The following is a 20,220-nucleotide window of genomic DNA, read 5'->3' as shown; positions in this document are numbered from 1 at the left end:
TATTAAGTTGTTTTCAGTATACAGGGCTTACACACATTTTGTCAAATTTATCCCTAAATTTTTCATGCTTTTGCTTCTACTGTAAGTGGTACTATATTTGCTATAATTTCAATTTAAAATTGCTTACTGCTAATATATAGAAATAAACTGTTTTTTGTATGTTAATCTTCTAGCTTGCAACCTCACTGATAAGTTCTTGAGGCTTTTTCTGTAGAATCTTGAGGATTTTCTATACAGAAAAATACAGTGTCTGAATAATTCTAAATTGTTCCTTTTTAATCTATATGATTTTTCTTTATTTTACACCTTACTGCACTGTCTAAAACTCCCAGGACAACACTGAATGAAGTAGTGGGAGAAGACATAGTTGCCTTTTCCCAATCTTAGGGGAAAAGCATTTAGTCATACACAATTAAATACAATCTGAACTACAGGTTTTTTGTGGATTCTCTTTATCAGGGTATGAAAGTTTCCTCCAGTTCCTAGTTTGCTGAGAGATATTTGTAAACCAAGAATGGATACTGATTTTTTTTCAAATGCTTTTTCTGCATCTACTAAGATGATATTATGGATTTTCTTTTTTAATATGTTAATATGCTAGATTACACTAATTGACTTTTGAACCTTAAACTAACTTTGCAATCCTGGTATAAACCCTACTTGGTCAAAATTTTTACCTAATGCTAGATATGATTTGCCAGAACTTTTAATATTATTCTCTGTACTTTTCTTCAATCTGAAAACTAGACTAAACTACACAGGTTTGTCCGTTTAAAATAGTTTTCTTTAGCTTTATACTTTCATTTCATTTTACTTATTTCTACTATGGCTACTGATGTTTCTATTTACAAAATACAATGTAAAGGCAAACTTAGTATTATGAAAGCAGCAATGTTGCACAGCAAAAACAGTAACAGATTTTTAAAAGCATGTGTTCCAATTCTTGCTACCCTACTTCACAAAATTACACACCCCCACTTTGTACTAATAAGCATTCATTCTTTTGCCTCCCATCAAATAAGAAGGGGTCAAGTTTCTCCATCTTTTTAGTTCTTCTGCTGTATTATTAAGTAGGAAGGTGAAGCAAATTAAACAGCAACAAAATTTTCCTGCAATTTCAATAAGATGTGAGAAATTAAGAAAAATTTTTTAAAAGTTTGCAGTTCAGAATCTGGCACTATATTCCAAAATAAAATTAAGGCTGAAAAAATAATTTTATAAAGGAGAGAAAAACAGAAACCAAAAAAATTGATAAGTAAAATTCTGAGCCAAGATTTCAAAGTGTAGAAATGATAAAAGAAATTAAATCTAAAGTTAAAAAGATTTGACTATTTAGAAAAATAAAACTTTTCTAACAAAACATATGTAACCAAAATTGAAAGATAACACTAAAATCAACCCAACCTAAATGTATCGATATGTATGGTTTAGGAACAGATAAAAAAAATGGAGTGGGGAGGATTTTATAAACCAAAATCTTATTAACAATTATTTAAGATAAAAAGATTGCAACTATCTTAATAAGTTCTCTAATCAAATTTTAAATGATAAATATCTAACATCAAAATCCAAAAAAGAGTTTTTATAAAAGAACATCTGTAAAACTTAAATATAAGCCCGCTTTCACGGAGAAAATTCTCATATCTCAGTGGTAGGAGGGCTTTTCATATGTAATTGATTCTCACCTGCAGGTATTAAAACATAATAGCTAATTCATTTATAAAAGAAAAACAGAGGATAAATATAATATTATTGAAATTCAATGTGCATGTATGTATATGCTTATTTTAACATATTTATTTTAGTCATTTACTTTTTATTCCCTTGTCTGCAAAATATTTTAGATTCTCCTGATAAGCTCCCAAACTGACAAAGTTTCTTTCCCATTTCCTACTCATTTGATGTAGGTACTATTGACGAAATAACCAGAGTAGATAGAAAGAAAAAAAAGGGGGGGGGGCTTGAATTATCTAAGTCAATATTTCATTATATATAGTCTGCCATTAACCTCCACAAAAAATTACTTACATCTGCTTAAAAAGTTGTCAATATTTTTGTTTTTTCTTAAGGCAGGAAAATCCAAATCATATACCAAAGCATCCAATCCATCCTAAACAAATAAACAAACAAACAAAGTTAGTTTTTTGGTTCACACTATGAACACTTTCCTTTTTTATGAGTAAAGAATAAAATATATGCTTTAACATTTAATTTGCCTTACTCTCATACATCTCGCATTCATTTAACATCTTCTACAAGGTTACATGAGTACTGGGAGAAGAGAAAATTTGTTTTTATTGCATACAGAGTTTTCACCTTCTAACTCTCCCAGGCAGAGGAGCAGCAAAATCACCGCAAATTGGCTACAAGTGACCTCAACTCGTGCCCTTTTCCCCCATATAAGGGAAGGAAATTTTACTTTTCACTTTCCCTTAACTACTGCATTTATTTATTTCACAGACACTCATAAAAAACAAATGGCCTATATTTTTGACTACAAATATTTTATAAGGTAGTATCAAATATTAGTTCCTAAAATGTGAAGTTTAGTATAAAATAAATTCTGCACTTGGATACATTTTTATGGTATGTTTTTTATAAATATATTGGGTTTTCACAACAGTTCTATTTCTTTCTTTGAAGCACTTTCTAAAGCAACTATTAGTAAAGGACAAATATGGGCTTTTACTTTTACAGGGATATTTAAATATTATCTAAGCAAGTGCAGGGCTATGTGAAGGTGTACCAATCAGTGTTGAAATGGGAATGCATCTATTCAGATTATACCTTGTCATGTGGTAGGAGCAGAGGAAACATTCAGATAATCCCAAGTAATCTTCATTTTATTTAACTGGGGAAATTTAGTTTGCTACAATAGAGCCCAAGAATAAAAACAGAAGCAGCAAAGGAAAACACACCTTCTGGAGACCATGTACAGTCATGTTCATAAGAGGTTGAAGGAGAAATCAAAGCCAGGGGATATATACTTTGTATTAAGCCAAAGGTGTGAGTAACTCAGCTATTTTAGAATACTTAAAATATTTCCCTAGGAAACCAAAAAGCCCAGTCAAATCTTAATAGGTTTTAAAATATATCATTGCTTAGACTGGAAACTGACCATGGAGAAGACGACTAGTAATACCAATGTTGTTGACTGCTTGAAGAGATCAACCCACCCTATCACTGGCTTTTCAGAATTCAGAGGTTTGTACAGATCTGAAGAAAAAGTTCCTCCACTAGAGAAAGTTCATCTATCCTTGAGATACATTTCTTAGAGTCTTATAAACCATTTGAATATTTCTGTTAATTATTTTTACAAAAAAGAGACAAGAACCTTTACTTGGTCTATTCTAAACTGAAAACCAATTAATAAATATATGAACTCACTATTTTCTAGGAAAAGGTAAATTAAATATATATATACACACCCATTTGACTAGGTTTTAAGTTCTTTGAGGCAGAAACCACAGTTAAATCTCATTTTCTCCCACAGCACCTAGCAAAATGTCCTGAACCAGTGTGCATAAACTGTACATTAAACCAATGATTTTTATGCTCCACAGCAAAGGCATTATATTTATTACTCAAGAAATAATACTTTCTTAGATTAGATACTAAGTTTCACTGCATCGTGTCACTCCAAAAAATTATACAGATTATAGAGTAGTACAAATAATTTTAGCTACACAATTTTAGGCCGAATTTTGATAAAGTCATCTGGGAAATGCAAGTAGGCATAATGCAATAAAATCAACATATTATTATATCTTATAATAACTATTATTTTAAGAGCTCTTAGTACATATCTACTTCCAAAGACACGTCCCAGTTTTAAAAGGTTCAGGACACCTAAATTTGTAACAGCTTACATTGTTTTCTAGTATCAAATAAAACATTAAAAAGTGAGGGAAATGTGTATTAAATTTTACTTACAACACGCTCTCTTCAGTAAATATACTGAAAACAACTGCCTCCAATTTTATTCCAAATAAGTTTTTAAATTACTAAATGTTAGACAGAAAAGAACCTCAAAAAATAACGTGTTTAACCACCTCATTTCACAGCTAAGGCAAGTAACAATCAGAAATATTAACTGACTTGTCCAATGCCACACAGCTAGTTAGTAAGCTGTGTTATAATCAAAATATGAACTCTTAGTCTAGTAGCTACAGAAGTAACATGACCATGATAAAAACATGATTTTAAAATCCTGAATCTCTTTAAAATGAAGTTAAGAATTGAGAATAAACATGTATATTTAAATCCAAGATGTACTGTTCAAAAATTAATAGAAAATCACAAGTCATTCTTCTAATTAAAACTAGAAAGTACACTGGTTAGGACTCAAACCTAGTGTTCTGGCTGAAAATACTACGTTTTCCCTAATACACCACTATTACCTCTTTTGCATGACCTTCCCTAAACTACCTATTAAATCTAACAGTTCTCCTTGTATTAGAGTTATTTTTTACTTTAATCTTCACAGCTAATTTCAGATGCTGTGAGTAAGCTAAGCCCCAGAACTGAGCAACACGTTTTACTCACAGCATGGCAGGCACTGTTGGCTCTCCTACCTCAACAATTATTTCCCCCTTCTACCTTCCTCATTCAACTTTGATTTCGTTCGGGCTACCCACCCTCCTCCATGAGACTACGAGCATCCAAGAAGGGAGAAACCTTCCCCAACTCCAGGAGGTCACTTCTGATTAGTCTAATCTAAGCTAAACATGGAGGCCTATTACTCTTGCCAGTGTTCAGCTTAAGTACAGGAACATGGTAATAATCTGACACATGTAACATGTGGAAAAAACCTACAGAAAGGTTTCTGGGGAAAGTTTCTTCTCTCTTGAAAGAGATACACGTCAGACATAGTCTCTCCTTTCATGAGAAACTGTTATATCTGTATGCGACACCTTAAACAACAGTAGCCACCTTGGGGCCTCAAGGGAGGTTGGCAGGAGAAAAAGCCCAACACAATGAGGACAACAGAAACAAAAGATGGAAGGAACCTGGGTCTCTGATGATGTTTGTTGAATCACTGAATTAATCTACTCTGGAACCTATTCTTCCCATGCTTTCTCGAGATAATACTTTTTCCTTATGGCTTAACTCAGTTTACATTGGATCTTCTATTTCTTGTGACTAAAAGCATTCTGAAATACACAGTAAGAGTTCATTAAATGCCAGTGAATCGATGTAGGAGCTATAGGACTTATTGCACTGAGAGGATCATCCATTCAAATAGTGAGACCAGGGGCAAGACGGGGCTGACAAAAAGTGTCACTCTTTGGTAAATGTTGTTTGTATAACTGCACAGCACTATGGGAGAAGAATGATTTTTGATTCATATTAATAATTAAGTGAATTCCAGATGGGTCAAAAGAATTCAACCATGAAAAAATAAAGCATTTTAAAGAAAAAAAATAAACATAGTATATTTACATATTACTGTTGGAAGGACAAGTCACATAACCTTCCCGAGCCTCAGTTTTCTCTTTTGTAAAATGGGGATAACTAACTACAACTCAGAAAGGATTTGTGAGAGTTAAATGAGTGAAGTGTATGAAGTGTTTGACCATTAAACAGTCCCACTTCCCACTCTTTCCTTTATTTCTCTAGCTGACATTTGAAAGTTCTACAAGTTTGTCTCACTACTGATAGAAATGACACAAACAGAAAAACAGATATTTTAATCATGTGGTGATAAAACCTTAAGAGTAAATCTCAGGTCACAATGTTAAACTGTTCCCAATGTAGTAATCCCATATATAACTAAAATTTTTTTGTTTTTTACATAAGGTATCTGACTTTTGCTTGACCAAGAATTCAATCATGCATTTGTTAATGGAAAACTAGCTGCCTCCGCTAATTGTGTATGGTCACTGGGTGCCTGGACCTATCACCATACACTTTAATTTTACAGACGTAGGAGACGGTATATGGCTTTTCAGTATCACTCATAAGCAAAAATTATATGTCTTTTATCAGAGAAATAAAATGGGGAAGAAGGTATTCTTCTAGCATAATCTAAGGCGTATACCAACAGAGGCTAAGGGGAGTCAAAACACTGGGGTTGGGGAGAGGGATGCAGGCTTCCACTTTTAATGAAGTAGAGAAGCTACACAAGGTAAGAAATGTCCATATCCAACCACAAAGTGGGCCAAGGAATCCTGACTTCTATTCAACACTCTGAAGTTCTCTAAAATAATGGAGAATAAGACTTCCCACTTCCTAAAGTCCATATTCTAGTATGAGAATTCAGGACCTTAATAGAAATTAACATTCTTCCAAGTGCAAAAACAATTCACAAGGAATGGGAGCCAAAGCATGTAGTCCCACTGCTCCTTCACTCAATTTTAAGATTTATGCAGGAAGGAAAGCTACCCTCTACTTTCACATGTCGATCATATAGCTTAATCATCAGTATTAAGAACTACAGAGGAGAAAACATGTAGGAGAGGAGTCAATCAATGTCAAAGAGTTACAATAATTAAATTCTTTGCTACTTATATTTGAAAAATGATAGTGGGCCAGTTATAGCAGTGTATTTTGAAAGAAGCTAGTCACACTAGAGAAGTATTTTCACATAAACACACAAAGGCAGGCATAATTAACGACAAGTATAACATTTTACAAGAATCTCTAAAGAATGGACATTTCACATTTCTTAAGAAGTGCTGGTATTAGGAGGGGGAAGAGCACCAGTTGTGTTATCTCACAACAGAATTTAAGCAAAGGAGAAACAGAAGAAAATTATTCAACTGAACACTGCTGCAAACTTTAGTCTCTGGATAGTTTTAAATTACAAAAGTAAGATTCCTGTGTAAAATATCATTTAGGATTAGATCCATTAGTAATAATACATTTGTTATAAGGTATGAGAATATAATGGCACTAGGAAAGGAAAATATATTATGTATAAAAAGCATCAATTTGTTTTTTGAATTTGTAAAATTTCAAAATCAAAATTGTTACTTTTCTAAATAAGAAATATTTTTTGAGAAACTGCAAAAAAAAAAAAAATCCATTAAAACTATGGCAGTAAAACCAGGGCTTCTGGGACTTCCCTGGTGGTCCAGCGGTTAAGAATCCGCCTTCCAATGCAGGGGACACATGTTCGATCCCTGGTCAGGGAACTAAGATCCCACATGCCGCGGGACAACTAAGCCCGTGCAACATAACTAGAGAAGCCCACGCGCTACAACGAAAAGACCCCTCCCCACCGCATGCCGCAACTAAGACCCGATGCAGCCAAATAAATAAATAAACATTGGGGGGGGGGGGAAACAGGGCTTCTGAAAACCAAACTGCTTCTAAAATAGGCTGACTTTTTTCTTTTTTTGACTGCTGTCAAATGCTTGATGACAGAGGATGTACCATTTGAAGAAAATATTTTGGGTCCATGTTAATCTCTTTGTTAGGTAAAGAGATAAGAAGTTTCTCAAAATTAAATCACTGATATGAAAATGGAAACAGAATTTCCTCAGGGTTTAACAACTTCTGATATGAAATACGATTAAAATCTGTTTAACCAATGTGACATTACTGCATACATGCCAATATTCCCTAGGACAATTATAGTACAAAAAATTAAGTATTCCAAATACTTAGTAAAACATACAGTGGCTCTTCCCAATCAATCTCAAACTATACCTTTCCAGCCTCATTTTCTGTACATACATATATCTAGGCTTGAGCCACAGTGTGCTACCAGTCATCTCCCAAACGGCCCACGCTCACTCTATCCCACTGTCTTTGCACCTGCTCTTTTCTCCAGCTGGGATGTGAATATTTCTTACGTTTCGACTGCCTCAAATGTTTGTGCTGCCTTCCCCAACACTCTGAGAAAACGTTAAAAAATAAAACACCTATGTGCTTCCTATTTAGGAATTACCGTACTTGTTATATCGTAATTATTTATTTATAAGTCAGTCTCCTCCTCTGTAGGAAAACAGAAATAGTAATAGTAATAATAATGAAGATAATAATAGTAATAGTAAAATACTTCCTGTCGCTGCAAGTTCACTGGTTAGTAGGTAGAAAAAGTAAATAATACAGGATCCTCAGTGTTACAAAGTAGTCCCTTCTGCCCACTTTTTGATTGGATTGCTTGTTTTCTTGATATTAAGCTGTATGAGCTGTTTGTATATTTTGGAAATTAATCTATTTTCTTCCAATCCGTAGGTTGTCTTTCCGTTTTTTTTATGTTTTCCTTTGCTGTGCAAAAGCTTTTAAGTTTAATTAGGTTCCATTTGTTTGAGCTGATCTTTAAAGAAGAGAATTGAGAAAGAGTAAGATGGAGGTGGGTCAAGGCAATCTAGAGAGAAGAAAGGCAAGAAAAGTTTAGAGAATGAGAGTAGGATGCTCTGGTCCCATAGGGTGAGAAGGAGGAGGTACAGGAAACAATGCTCTGAAGATGGGTTACAGAATGTGTATTAAAGGTATAACATACCATGCTAAGAATTTCAGTATTTATCTTATGATGATATCCACTTGGAACCACATGAATTTTGGGGAGACGAAGAGTGACATGACTGTTTTTTATTTTATCAAAGTCTGACAATGATAAAGACAGTGGATTAGAACAGGAAGAGACAGGTGGAAAGGGAAGCAATTAGGAGGATACTGTGGTAATACAAGCATAGGAAGCTATCAATACAAGTCTGAACTAAACTGGGGCAATAGGAATGGAGCATTAGAAGAAAAAGAACCTGATGAATGACTGAAAGAGGGACAGGAAGGATTAAGAATGATTATATAATTATAAGAATGACTATCTATCTTCTAGTTTAGGTAAGAAGATAGTGACTTCATTAACCAAGGCAGAGAATACAATTTGGAGAGAAAAGATAAAAATGTTAGATATACTGAATTTGAGGTCCCTGTAGGATAGCTGCCATTTTATGGATAACTAGATGGCAGTTAAAAATATGAGTTTGAGTTCAACAGAGAGACTGGACTGTGATATAGACTTGGAAGTCATGAGAATACACTGAAATCCATGATAACAGATGCAATTACCCAACAAGTGTAAACCAAGGGGAAAATGGAAAAAGAGTGAATAATAGCATCCTGGGAAGCATTAACATCTGAGAGATAAGCAGAGCAAACATGACCAATGAGCAATAAGAGAGGTGGGGAAGGGAGATATAACAGCATCATGAAAGCTGAACTAACTCTAGAAGGAACTTAAGAGCAAAGCAAAATGCTACCGTGAGGTCCACTAGAATGAAAAATGCAAAAGGAGGCAAATAATTTGTGATTAAAATGTCACGGATGATAGTTGCACAACAATATAATGTCAGTTAACTGTACACTCAGAAGTAATTAAAATAAGTTTCACGTTATATATATTTTGCCACAACTTTTTAAAAAAGTCACTACTGGACATCAGCAAAATGGCGGACTAGGAAACTCCAAACTCTCATTCCCCTAAAGAAATGTGAAAAAAACCCCAGAAGCTCTCTGAACCAACTTTGTAAGAGCTCAGGAAAACAAAGGTTAAGAGCAACCAAGCAAATATCCAATCAAGTAAAAGCCATATTCAAATGGTAGGAAAGTTTTGTGACATGTTTACTCACTGTTACCCCACTCTCCCCCGGAGTGGGGGTGGTCTTGGTCTTGAGTAGGTAACAGATTGGTTCCCACTTCCCCCACCTTGAACCTGAGGGAGCAGAGTAAGACCGTATTTGTAAACTATTATGTATGTCTGTTTTAACCCATCTGGGGGATGCCTGAAGGACCAAGGCAAGGACCTTTCTGTTTTGTGTAACTAAGAATACAGGTAGACAAAGCGGTGGGGGCACAGCTCATAAAAGCTACGAGACAACTATAAACCCCACAGACTCCTGAGGCAAGAGATTATGGTAGAGACATACAATAGACCATCTAGGCCCAGAGAAGCTGGAGTGAGACTCTTTGGGAAATTCTTTTTTTAAAGGTCAGTATCAACCTTAAATAGAATGCTTCTCAGAGTGGAAGGGGCATAAACCAGCTTATAATGGGTAGAAAAGTTAATGGAAAAGGAACAAATGAAATAATGGCCAAAAGAAATGAGAAAGATTAGAAGCTTGCATGATTTAAAACCTAAATTTGATGAAATACTTTTAGGTAGAAGAGACGTATTTTTATAGAATAAAAATGATTAAGTGAGGTTCCAAAAAAAATGTAAGGGAGGACAGAATTAAGATACAAAGTTGAGACATCAACCTTATAAAAAAGAAAAATACTTCTGTATAAACAGTATCTTGTCAAAAAGGCATGGAGTCATATTCCAATCTAGAACACTTAATAGTCACCGTGATCTTAAGCAAATTATCTAACCCTTCTTCACAGCCTCATGTTCTCATCTGTAAAATAAGGATAACAACAATAACTACCACATAGGTCTGCTGTATTGTAAGAAACTGATATATCCTAAGAAGTCACAGAAATATATTCATGGATAATTTCAAAGAGGATCTGCCTCCTTATCACTTTAACAGTTTATAGGTATGGGTGAACACAAGCTAGACTTTGTGTTGGCATGAATAACTGAAAGAGTTCAGGTGGTTCGATTTTGTTTTGGGGGAGAGAGTTTATTTTTCAAATTTTTCCTTCAAGTGTCTGATTCGTTTCTTTGGGGAAAAATAAAACACGTCATATGTTTAGTTAGCAGTAGTATAAAAACATTTTTCAAAAAAAACAGCTCATCAAATTTGTAAATGAAAGTGAGAAAAACAAGCTGATTTCCAGCCAACTATACTTGACTAATAAAAAATGAAATGCACTTTCCCCTCCCAGTCTGAAGCCTTTTATTGAGTCGTAGAAATGGCTTGGGGAATCTTCATTTTTCAGAGTCCTTTTTACCATTAGGTTGGCACTCGTCAAAGAGCCAAATCTATTGGTTATTTTAATAAACACCAGTGTGTGATCTTGACTATTTAATAAAGAGGAAAGGGATGCAAAGCAATGTTTCCTTTCAAAGGCAGCAAAATGAGTCACTTGCCATGTGTGCTTCACGTCACCCTAATCAGTACATATAGTTACAATGTGGTATAGTTTTTTAGAATGATTGTATTTTGCTGTTGAATTAAAAAATAAAATAATATTGTTTAAAAGAAAAATAAACAGCTCGCTGTCATCTTTTTAAAGTTCCTATACAAATTTTCATAAAACTAGACCTTGATCATGGTGGGAAAAAAAGAATGAACAGAGACTCAGAGACCTGGGTAATCATAACAAAAGATTTAATATCACTGGAGGCCCAGAAGGAGGAAAGAAAGATAATGGGACTAAAAAAGACTGAAATAAATGAAGGCTAAAAATTCCCTACATTTGGCAAAAGACATAAACCTCTAGATTGAAGAACCTAACAGGACATATCTAAAGAAATCCAAACCAACAACAACAAAAACCTGTCAAAGTAGAATTCTATATCCAAAAAAAAAGCAAACAAGATAATCTCAGATGACAAAAAACTAAGTGATTTGTGACCAGCAGACCTATCCTAAAACAATGTAGCTGACATACAATATTAAAGGAAATTCTTCAAATAGAAAATGATAAAAGAAAGAATCTTGGGATAACAGGAAGAATGAATGAAAAAGTAAAAATACAGGAAAATACAACATACTTTCATTCTCTTGAAAGTTGAAACAAAAAATTTTAATATGACCTGACTGTTTCTCATTGTTTCTCATATAAAAAGACATTAAAGATGAATATATTATATACTAGGAGGGTAAAGGAACATAAAGAAGATAAGATTTCTACCCTTCACTAGAACTAATAAAATGTCAACACCAATCAAATGTGGTAAGATATGTATGTCTAATTGAATACCTAGAGTAACCAAATAAAAAAGCTATACAAAGAAATACACACAAAAGCATTATAGGTAAAGAAGCATGTTTCCCCAATTTGGTTGGAAGAATATGATGAACCTTCATTGTTAAATTCTAATTCTGGAACATAAGATTACATCATAAGTTGCCCAGGATAAAATCAGTGGCATCTACCTGTGTACCAGCCCACTGTGATGCAGGTGTTTTGGTCTAAAGGGACTTTTTCAAAAGCTCTGTGAGTCAAAGAAAGATTGTAGAGGCGCATGCCTACCAAAGCTCTCAGACATATGATTGGAAAGGAATTCTTTCCTTTGAAGCCTCTCCAGCTTGTGTGATAGTAACCTCATTACGTGAAGACCCCTGAGCCAAGAATGAGTCAAGCCTGAAGAGGCTTCCATCTTCTACCACAGTGATGGCTGGCCCCCGTTCACATTCCAACACTCACTCACTCACTCACACACACACACAAACAGAGGCAATGACAATAGTCATTAGCTGCTCTATGTAGGGATACTGGACTAGAATGGAAAGAGGTCTTAGTTGTAAAATAAGGGCTTGGACTTCCAGTATAAGATGAATAAGTCCTGGGGATGTAATGTACAGCACAGTGACTATAGTTAACAATACTGTGTTGAATATTTGAAAGCTGCTAAGAGAGTATATCTTAAAAGTTCTCTTCATATATAATTTACTATATGAACAAGCTAAAGAAGAAAAATCACATGATATTAACAGATGCATAAAAAGTATTTGACAAAATCCAACTCCTATTCATGAGAAAAATTCTCAGAAAACTAGGAATAGAGGTGAACTTCCTCAACTTATAAAGAACATCTACAAAAAACCCTGAAACTAACATCATGCTTAATGGCAAAAATCTATGATAGCCCTCATATCAAAAATCAAGAACAAGACAAGGATGTCCTTTCTCACACTCTTAATTTAACATAGCATGGGAACTCACAGCCAGCTCAATAAAGTAAGGGAAATAAAAGGCATACATATCAGAAAAGAAGAAATCAAATTGTCCATATTTACAGATGGTATGATTGTCTATGAGGAAAATAACAAGGAAGCTACAGCACAAAAATAAACAAAAAACACCTAGAACTAATAAGTGAGTTCCACAAGGTCATAAGACATAAGATCAACATTCAAAAACAACTGTATTTCTGTATATTAGCAATGAACATGAAGAAACCAAAATTAAAAACACAATGCCATTTACATTTACTCAGATAAAAAAGGAATATTTAGGAATAAATCTAACAAAGCAAGTATAGAATTTATGCTGAAAACTACAAAATACTGATGAAAGAAATTTTAAAGAGATCTAAATAAATGGAGAGACATATGGCGTTCATGGATTGGAAGACTCAACATAGTAAAGACATCAATTCTGCCAATACTGACGTATAGGTTTAACGCAATTCCTATCAAATCCCAGCAAGAGTTTTTGTACATGTTGTAGATATAGGCAAAATTGTTCTAAAATTTATATGGAAAAGCTAAGGAACTAGAAAAGCTAAAACAATTTTGAGAAAGAATAATGTGCAGGAATAACCGTACCCAAGTTTAAGACTTACACAGCTACAATAATCAAGACAGTGTGCGCTACTCATGGAAGGACACACATACAGTACTCCCTTGGCATCTCTGGGGGATTGGTTCTAGGACCCCTGCAAATACCTAAATCCAAAGATGCTCAAGTTCGTTAAATAAAATGGCACAGTGGAATTCCCTGGTCGTCCAGTGGTTAGGACTTGGTGCTTTCACTGCTGGAGCCGCGTTCGATCCAGTCAGGAAACTAAGATCCTGCAAGCTGCACGGTGCAGCAAAAAAAAAAAAAAAAAAAAAAAAAAAGGCGTAGCCTTTGTATATATCATCCACACATCCTTCCATATACTTTAAATCATCTCTAGATTACTTATAATACCTAATACAATGCAAATGCTATGTAAATAGTCGTAATTACAATGTAAATGTTATGTAAATAACTGCTGACTACAGGCAAATACAAGTTTTGCTTTTTGAAACTTTCTGGATTTTTTTTTCCCTAATGTTTTCAGTCTGCGGCTGGTTGAATCTGTGGATGTGGAACTTGTGGATACAGCGGGCCAACTGTATAGATCAATGGAACAGAACAGAAAACCAAGAAACAGACCCACACAAGTATAGCCAAATGATTTTTGACAAGGTACAAAACCAAGTCAATGGAGGAAGGTAGTCTTATCAATAAATGGTTTTGGAGAATTGGATATCCATTTAAAAAATGAACCTCAATCTAAACTTCACACCTCACACAAAAATTAACTCAAATTGGATCACTCATTTAAATGTTAAAGTGTTTAGGAAAACAGGGTAAAATGTTTGAGAACTACAACTTAGTGAAAGCTTCTGAAACATGGCAGAAAAAGTGTTTTAAAAATCTAAAAAATTTTTGATAAATTGGACTTTGTCAAAAATAACTTTTGCTCTGCAAAAGATCCAGGTAAAAGGATGAAAAGACAAGCCAAATACTGGGGAAAATCTTTTGCAAACCATATATATTAGAATAATTGAATAACTCTCAAAACTCAACAATAAAAAACAATCTGAGCAACTGACAAAGGACTAATCTCCAAAATCTACAAGCAGCTCATGCAGCTCGATATCAAAAAGACAAACAACCCAATCCAAAATTGGGCAGAAGACCTAAATAGACATTTCTACAAAGAAGATATACAAATTGCCAACAAACACATGAAAGGATGCGCAACATCACTAATCATTAGAGAAATGCAAATCAAAACTACAATAAGGTATCACGTTACACCAGTCAGAATGGCCATCATCAAAAAATCTACAAACAATAAATGCTGGAGAGGGTGTGGAGAAAAGGGAACCCTCTTGCACTGCTGGTGGGAATGTAAATTGATACAGCCACTAGGGAGAACAGTATGGAGGTTCCTTAAAGAACTAAAAATAGAACTACCATGCGCCCAGCAATCCCACTACTGGGCATATATGCTGAGAAAACCATAATTCAAAAAGAGTCATGTACCACAATGTTCACTGCAGCTCTATTTACAACAGCCAGGACACGGAAGCAACGTAAGTGTCCATCAACAGATGAACGGATAAAGAAGATGGGGCACATATATACAATGGAATATTACTCAGCCATAAAAAGAAACGAAACTGAGTTATTGTAGTGAGGTGGATGGACCTAGAGTCTGTCATACAGAGTGAAGTAAGTTAGAAAGAGAAAAACAAATACCGTATGGTAACACATATACATGGAATCTGAAAAAAAAAAAAAAGGTTCTGAAGAACCTAGGGGCAGGACAGGAATAAAGATGCAGACGTAGAGAATGGACTTGAGGACACAGGGAGAGGGAAGGGTAAGCTGGGACAAAGTGAGAGAGTGGCACTGACATATATACACTACCAAATGTAAAACAGATAGCTAGTGGGAAGCAGCCGCATAGCACAGGGAGATAAGCTGGGTGCTTTGTGACCACCTAGAGGGGTGGAATAGGGAGGGTGGGAGGGAAACACAAGAGGGAGGAGATATGGGGATATATGTATATGTATAGCTGATTCACTTTGTTATAAAGCAGAAACTAACACACCATTGTAAAGCAATTATACTCCAATAAAGATGTTAAAAACAAAACAAAATCTGATTAGAAAATGGGCAAAAGATATAGACAGACATTTCACCAAAGAGGATGTACTGACTGGCAAACAGGTGCATGAAAAGATACTAACTAGCATTAGCCATTAAATAAATGTAAATTAAAGTCATTATGAAATATCACTATATACTCATTACAACTAATATGAAAAATAGTTACAATACCAATGCTGATGAGAATGCAGAGAAACTGTATCTCTCATACATTGCAGGGTGGTATATAAAATGGTAGAGCCACTCTGGAAAATAGTTTTACAGCCAGTATCATATGACCTAACATTTGCACTCATGGGCATTTATCCCAGAGAAATGAAAACAGTGTACGTGCAAAAACCTGCACACAAATGCTCATAGCAGCTTTATCTCTAATAGCCAAAAAATGGAAACAACAAAAATTACCTTCAGTAGGTAAATGGCTAAACAGACTGTGGTATATCCACACTATGGAATGATACCCTGCTATAAAAAGGAATGAACTACTGATTCCTGCAACAATGGGGATGGATCTCAGGGGCTTTATGAGGAGTAAAAAAAAACAATCTCAAACGGTCGTATACTGTGTGATTTTTTTCTAATAACATTCTTCAAATGATAAAATTATAGAGATGGAGAACAGATTAGTGGTTTCCAGGGGTTAGGGATATGAGGGGTGGGGGGATATGACTATATAGAAGTAGCACAGGGAAATCTTTGTGGTGATGGAATAGTTCTGTATCTTGCTTGTAGCAGTGGCTACAGGAATCTACGCATGTGGGAAAATGGCACAGAACTATACACACACATCAAACCAATTGCAATTTGCTGGTTTTCATACTGTCCCAAGGTTATGCATAATGTAACCATCGAGGGAAACTGGGTGAAGGGTGCACTAGACCTCTCTGCACTATATTTGTAACTTCCTGCAAATCTGTAATTATTTCAAAACAAAAAGTTAAAGACAAATGACAGATGGCAATAGCAAAATGACACATAGGTTGGAATTATCTAACAAAGACTTTTAAAATAGCTATTATTAAAATGCTCCCCAAAATAAGGGCAAACACTTGGAATTAATGGTTAGACAGTGTAAGCAATAAAAAAAGAACTAAATGGAAAATTCAGAAGGGAAAAATACAGTGACCAAAATGAAAAACACACCCTCGATAAGCTCAATAGCAGCATAGAGATGACAAGAGAATAGACTCAGTATGCAGGCATACCTTGGAGATGGTGTGGGTTTGATTCCAGACTACCATAATAAAGCAAATATTGCAATAAAGCCAGTCACACGAATTTTTTGGTTTCCCAGTGCATATAAAATTTATGTTTATGCTACACTGCAGTTTACTAACCGTGCAATAACATTATATCTAAAAAACAATGCACACACCTTAATTTTAAAATACCCTATTGCTAAAAAATGCTAACCATCATTTGAGCCTTCAGTAGTCATGGTACTAACATCAAAGATTACTAATCACAGATCCCCATAATAAATATAGTAATGAAAAAGATTGAAATATTGCAAGAATTACCAAAATGCAACATAAAGACACAACGTGAGCAAATGTTGTTGGAAAAATGGCACCACCAGACTTGATGAACACAGTGTTGTCACAAACCTGTAAAAAATGCAGTATCTGTGAAGTGCAATAAAGCAAAGCACAATAAAATGAGGTATGCCTGTACCTGAAGATACATCAGTAAAAATGATCTAATCAACAAAGGAAAAAAAAATGTTTTTAAATGAACAGAGCCCCAGGGACCTGTGGGAAAACAACAGAAAGGGGAACATTTGTGCTATTAAGAGTCCCAAAAGGACAGGAGAAAGAGTTTAGTGCAGTAAAAATATTTGAAGAAACAACGGTTGAAAATTTCCCATATTTGCTTCCCATATTTGCTACTGATTCAAGCTCAGTGAACCCCAATAGGATAAACCCAAAGGAAACTACTTCCAGACACATCGTAATCAGACTGCTTAAAACTAAAAACAAAGAAAATACCTTGAGGACAACCAGAAAAAAATGATATAACTTACAGGGGAGAATGAATTGGATAACTGAAGATTTCTCGCCAGAAACTATGTGAAACCTCTGAAAGAAGTGGAACACCATTTTTAAAGTATCAAAAGGAAAGAACTATCAATCCAAAATTCTATAGCCACTGAAAATATCCTTTAGGAATGAAAATGAAATAAAAACAGCCTGAGAGGAAGGAAAACTATGAAAATTCATAGCCAGCTGACCTGATGTAAAAGGACTACTTAAAAAAAAAAAAACCTCAAAAAGGAAGTTCTTCAGACAGAAGGAAAATGAGAGTGGAAGGAAACCTGGAACATGAGGTAAGAAAGAAGAGCAACCAAAATGATAAACTTACCTATTCTTCTCCTATTGAGTTATTTAAAATACATTTGACCAATGAAGACAAAAATTATAACATTTTCTAACATTTTCAATGTGTATAGCTGAAATACATAAGACAACTACAACATAAAGGGGAGGGTGAAGGGGCATTTATGGTGGTAAGGTTTCTACATTTCTTAAAAAGTGGTAGCATACTGTGAAAAATCAGGCATGTATACTGAAATCCCTAGAACAGCAGCCATTAAAAAAAACTGCATAAAAAATATAATCAAAAACACAGGGACTTCCCTGGTGGCGCAGCGGTTAAGAATCTGCCTGCCAATGCAGGGGATACGGGTTTGAGCCCTGCTCCAGGAAGATCCCACATGCCACGGGGCGGTTGGGCTCATGCGCCACAACTACTGAAGCCTGCGTGCCTAGAGCCCGTGCTCCATAACAAGAGAAGTCACCACAATGAGAAGCCTACGCACAGCAATGAAGAGTGGCCCCCGCATGCCACAATTAGAGAAAGCCCGTGCGCAGCAACGAAGACCCAACACAGCCAAAAATAAATAAATGAAAAATAAATTTATTAAAAAAACCCCACACACAATAGATAAACTAAAATGGATACTAAAAAATGTATAAATAACCCAAAAGAAGGCAAGAAAGAGAAACAGGAACAAAAAACAAAGAAGTACAAAATAAGTAATAAAATGGGAGACAAACCCAAACACGTTAATACTACATTAAATGGGAATACTCTTAACACACTGACTAAAAGACAGCTCATCAGAATGGATTTTTAAAAACAAATCCATTAGGGAATCCCTGGCGGTCCAGTGGTTAGGACTCTGCACTTTCACTGCCAGGGCCGGGTTCAATCTCTGGTCAGGGAACTAAGATCCCACAAGTCACATGGCACAGACACATTAAAAAAAAAAAAAAAAAAGTCATTTGCAATATGGAATCTGAAACTGTATCAATGAACTTTTTGCACTCACTTTGTAATATTTAAATTAAATGGTGGACTTCCCTGGTGGCGCAGTGGTTAAGAGGCCTCCTGCCAATGCAGGGGACACAGGTTTGATCCCTGGTCCAGGAAGATCCCATATGCCATGGAGCAACTAAGCCCGTGCGCCACAACTACTGAGCCTGCGCTCTAGAGCCCAAGAGCCACAACTACTCAGCCCACATGCCACAACTACTGAAGCCCGCGCGCCTAGAGCCCGTGCTCTGCAACAAGCGAAGCCACCGCAATGAGAAGCCCGCGCACCACAATGAAGAGTGGCCCCGCTCGCCGCAACTAGAGAAAGCCCGCATGCAGCAATGAAGAGCTAACACACCCAAAAATAAATAAAGTAAATAATTTTTTTAAAAAATTTAATGGTCTATCTTGTACTTCGAGCAGATCTTTTACTCATCAGTGATTTTATAATTGGTCATTTAGAAAATATTGGCTCTTCCAAAAAATTATGAGCTCTTCCAAATGTTGATACATTTCATCACACAATATTCAAAAGTCTCATTTATTAATGTCACCACCAACTACATGAGAAAAGGCTTTAGGCACTGGAAAGCTGTCAAGCTCAGGGTGGCAAATACAAGTTTTCCAAAATTCTAATTTTCACATAAAAGCTCTAATTTTATCACTGGCCACAAATATTACCAGTTGTTTTTCAATCATCACATTTCAAAATTCAGACAGCACAGGTCCTTCCCAAGTGACACATACATACATAAGTGAAGCCACACACAGACACATCCCTCATATTCAAAGGCCATATTACTGACAGTAGCAAAAAAATGTTTAGTTCTGTCATAGGACTACTAATCCTTTCACTAAGTAAGTAATTGTTCTTTTTTAAAAATTCAGGTTTATTGGGGTATAATTTACATAAAGTAAAATTCATCCTTTTTAGGTTTATAGTTCAATGAATTTTGACAAACAGCTGTATAACCACCACCACTACCACAATCAAGATACAGAACACTTCCATCACCCTAAACGTTCCCTTGTACCTCTTTGCAGTCAATCCCCTAGCCCATCCCCAGCCCCTGATAAATGTTCAGTTCTGTTATAGGACAGTAATCCCTGCACCAAATACACAGATATTAATTTTTTTAACATTTTCCCAAAGTCATCCCATATCTTATTTCATACCAATTCAGTAAAATGTTACTACTGCCTACTGTTAAATTAATGTGCATGATGGTGTCATTAATCATCATGCATCATTTTATTCTACTTCAGATCACCATGCTTCATGGCTTAGATTGCCTACCAATACTCACTTTCCAGACGTGTCAAATCCGACAAAGATATGTTTTAGCAGAAAGCTATTTGAACCTTGCAATAAATACATTGCACAGTCAATCAAAGAACTGACTCCCA

At 35.3% G+C, this 20,220-nt stretch overlaps 1 protein-coding gene across 1 annotated transcript in view; it reads right to left on the bottom strand.

The window, feature by feature from the left end:
- ROCK1 (Rho associated coiled-coil containing protein kinase 1) overlaps window positions 1–20,220 on the bottom strand; it is a 143,893-nt gene that overhangs the window by 108,007 nt on the left and 15,666 nt on the right. The window contains 1 exon segment of the mRNA XM_082418593.1: window positions 2,029–2,110. Coding sequence (XP_082274719.1) covers window positions 2,029–2,110 — 82 coding nt within the window.

This window comes from Balaenoptera physalus (assembly GCF_965194825.1).
Source record: "Balaenoptera physalus genome assembly, chromosome: 12".
In the NCBI taxonomy this organism is placed as follows: domain Eukaryota; kingdom Metazoa; phylum Chordata; class Mammalia; order Artiodactyla; family Balaenopteridae; genus Balaenoptera; species Balaenoptera physalus.
The sequence above is the reverse complement of the archived record's forward strand: the minus strand, read 5'-3'. Positions and strand labels throughout refer to the sequence as shown.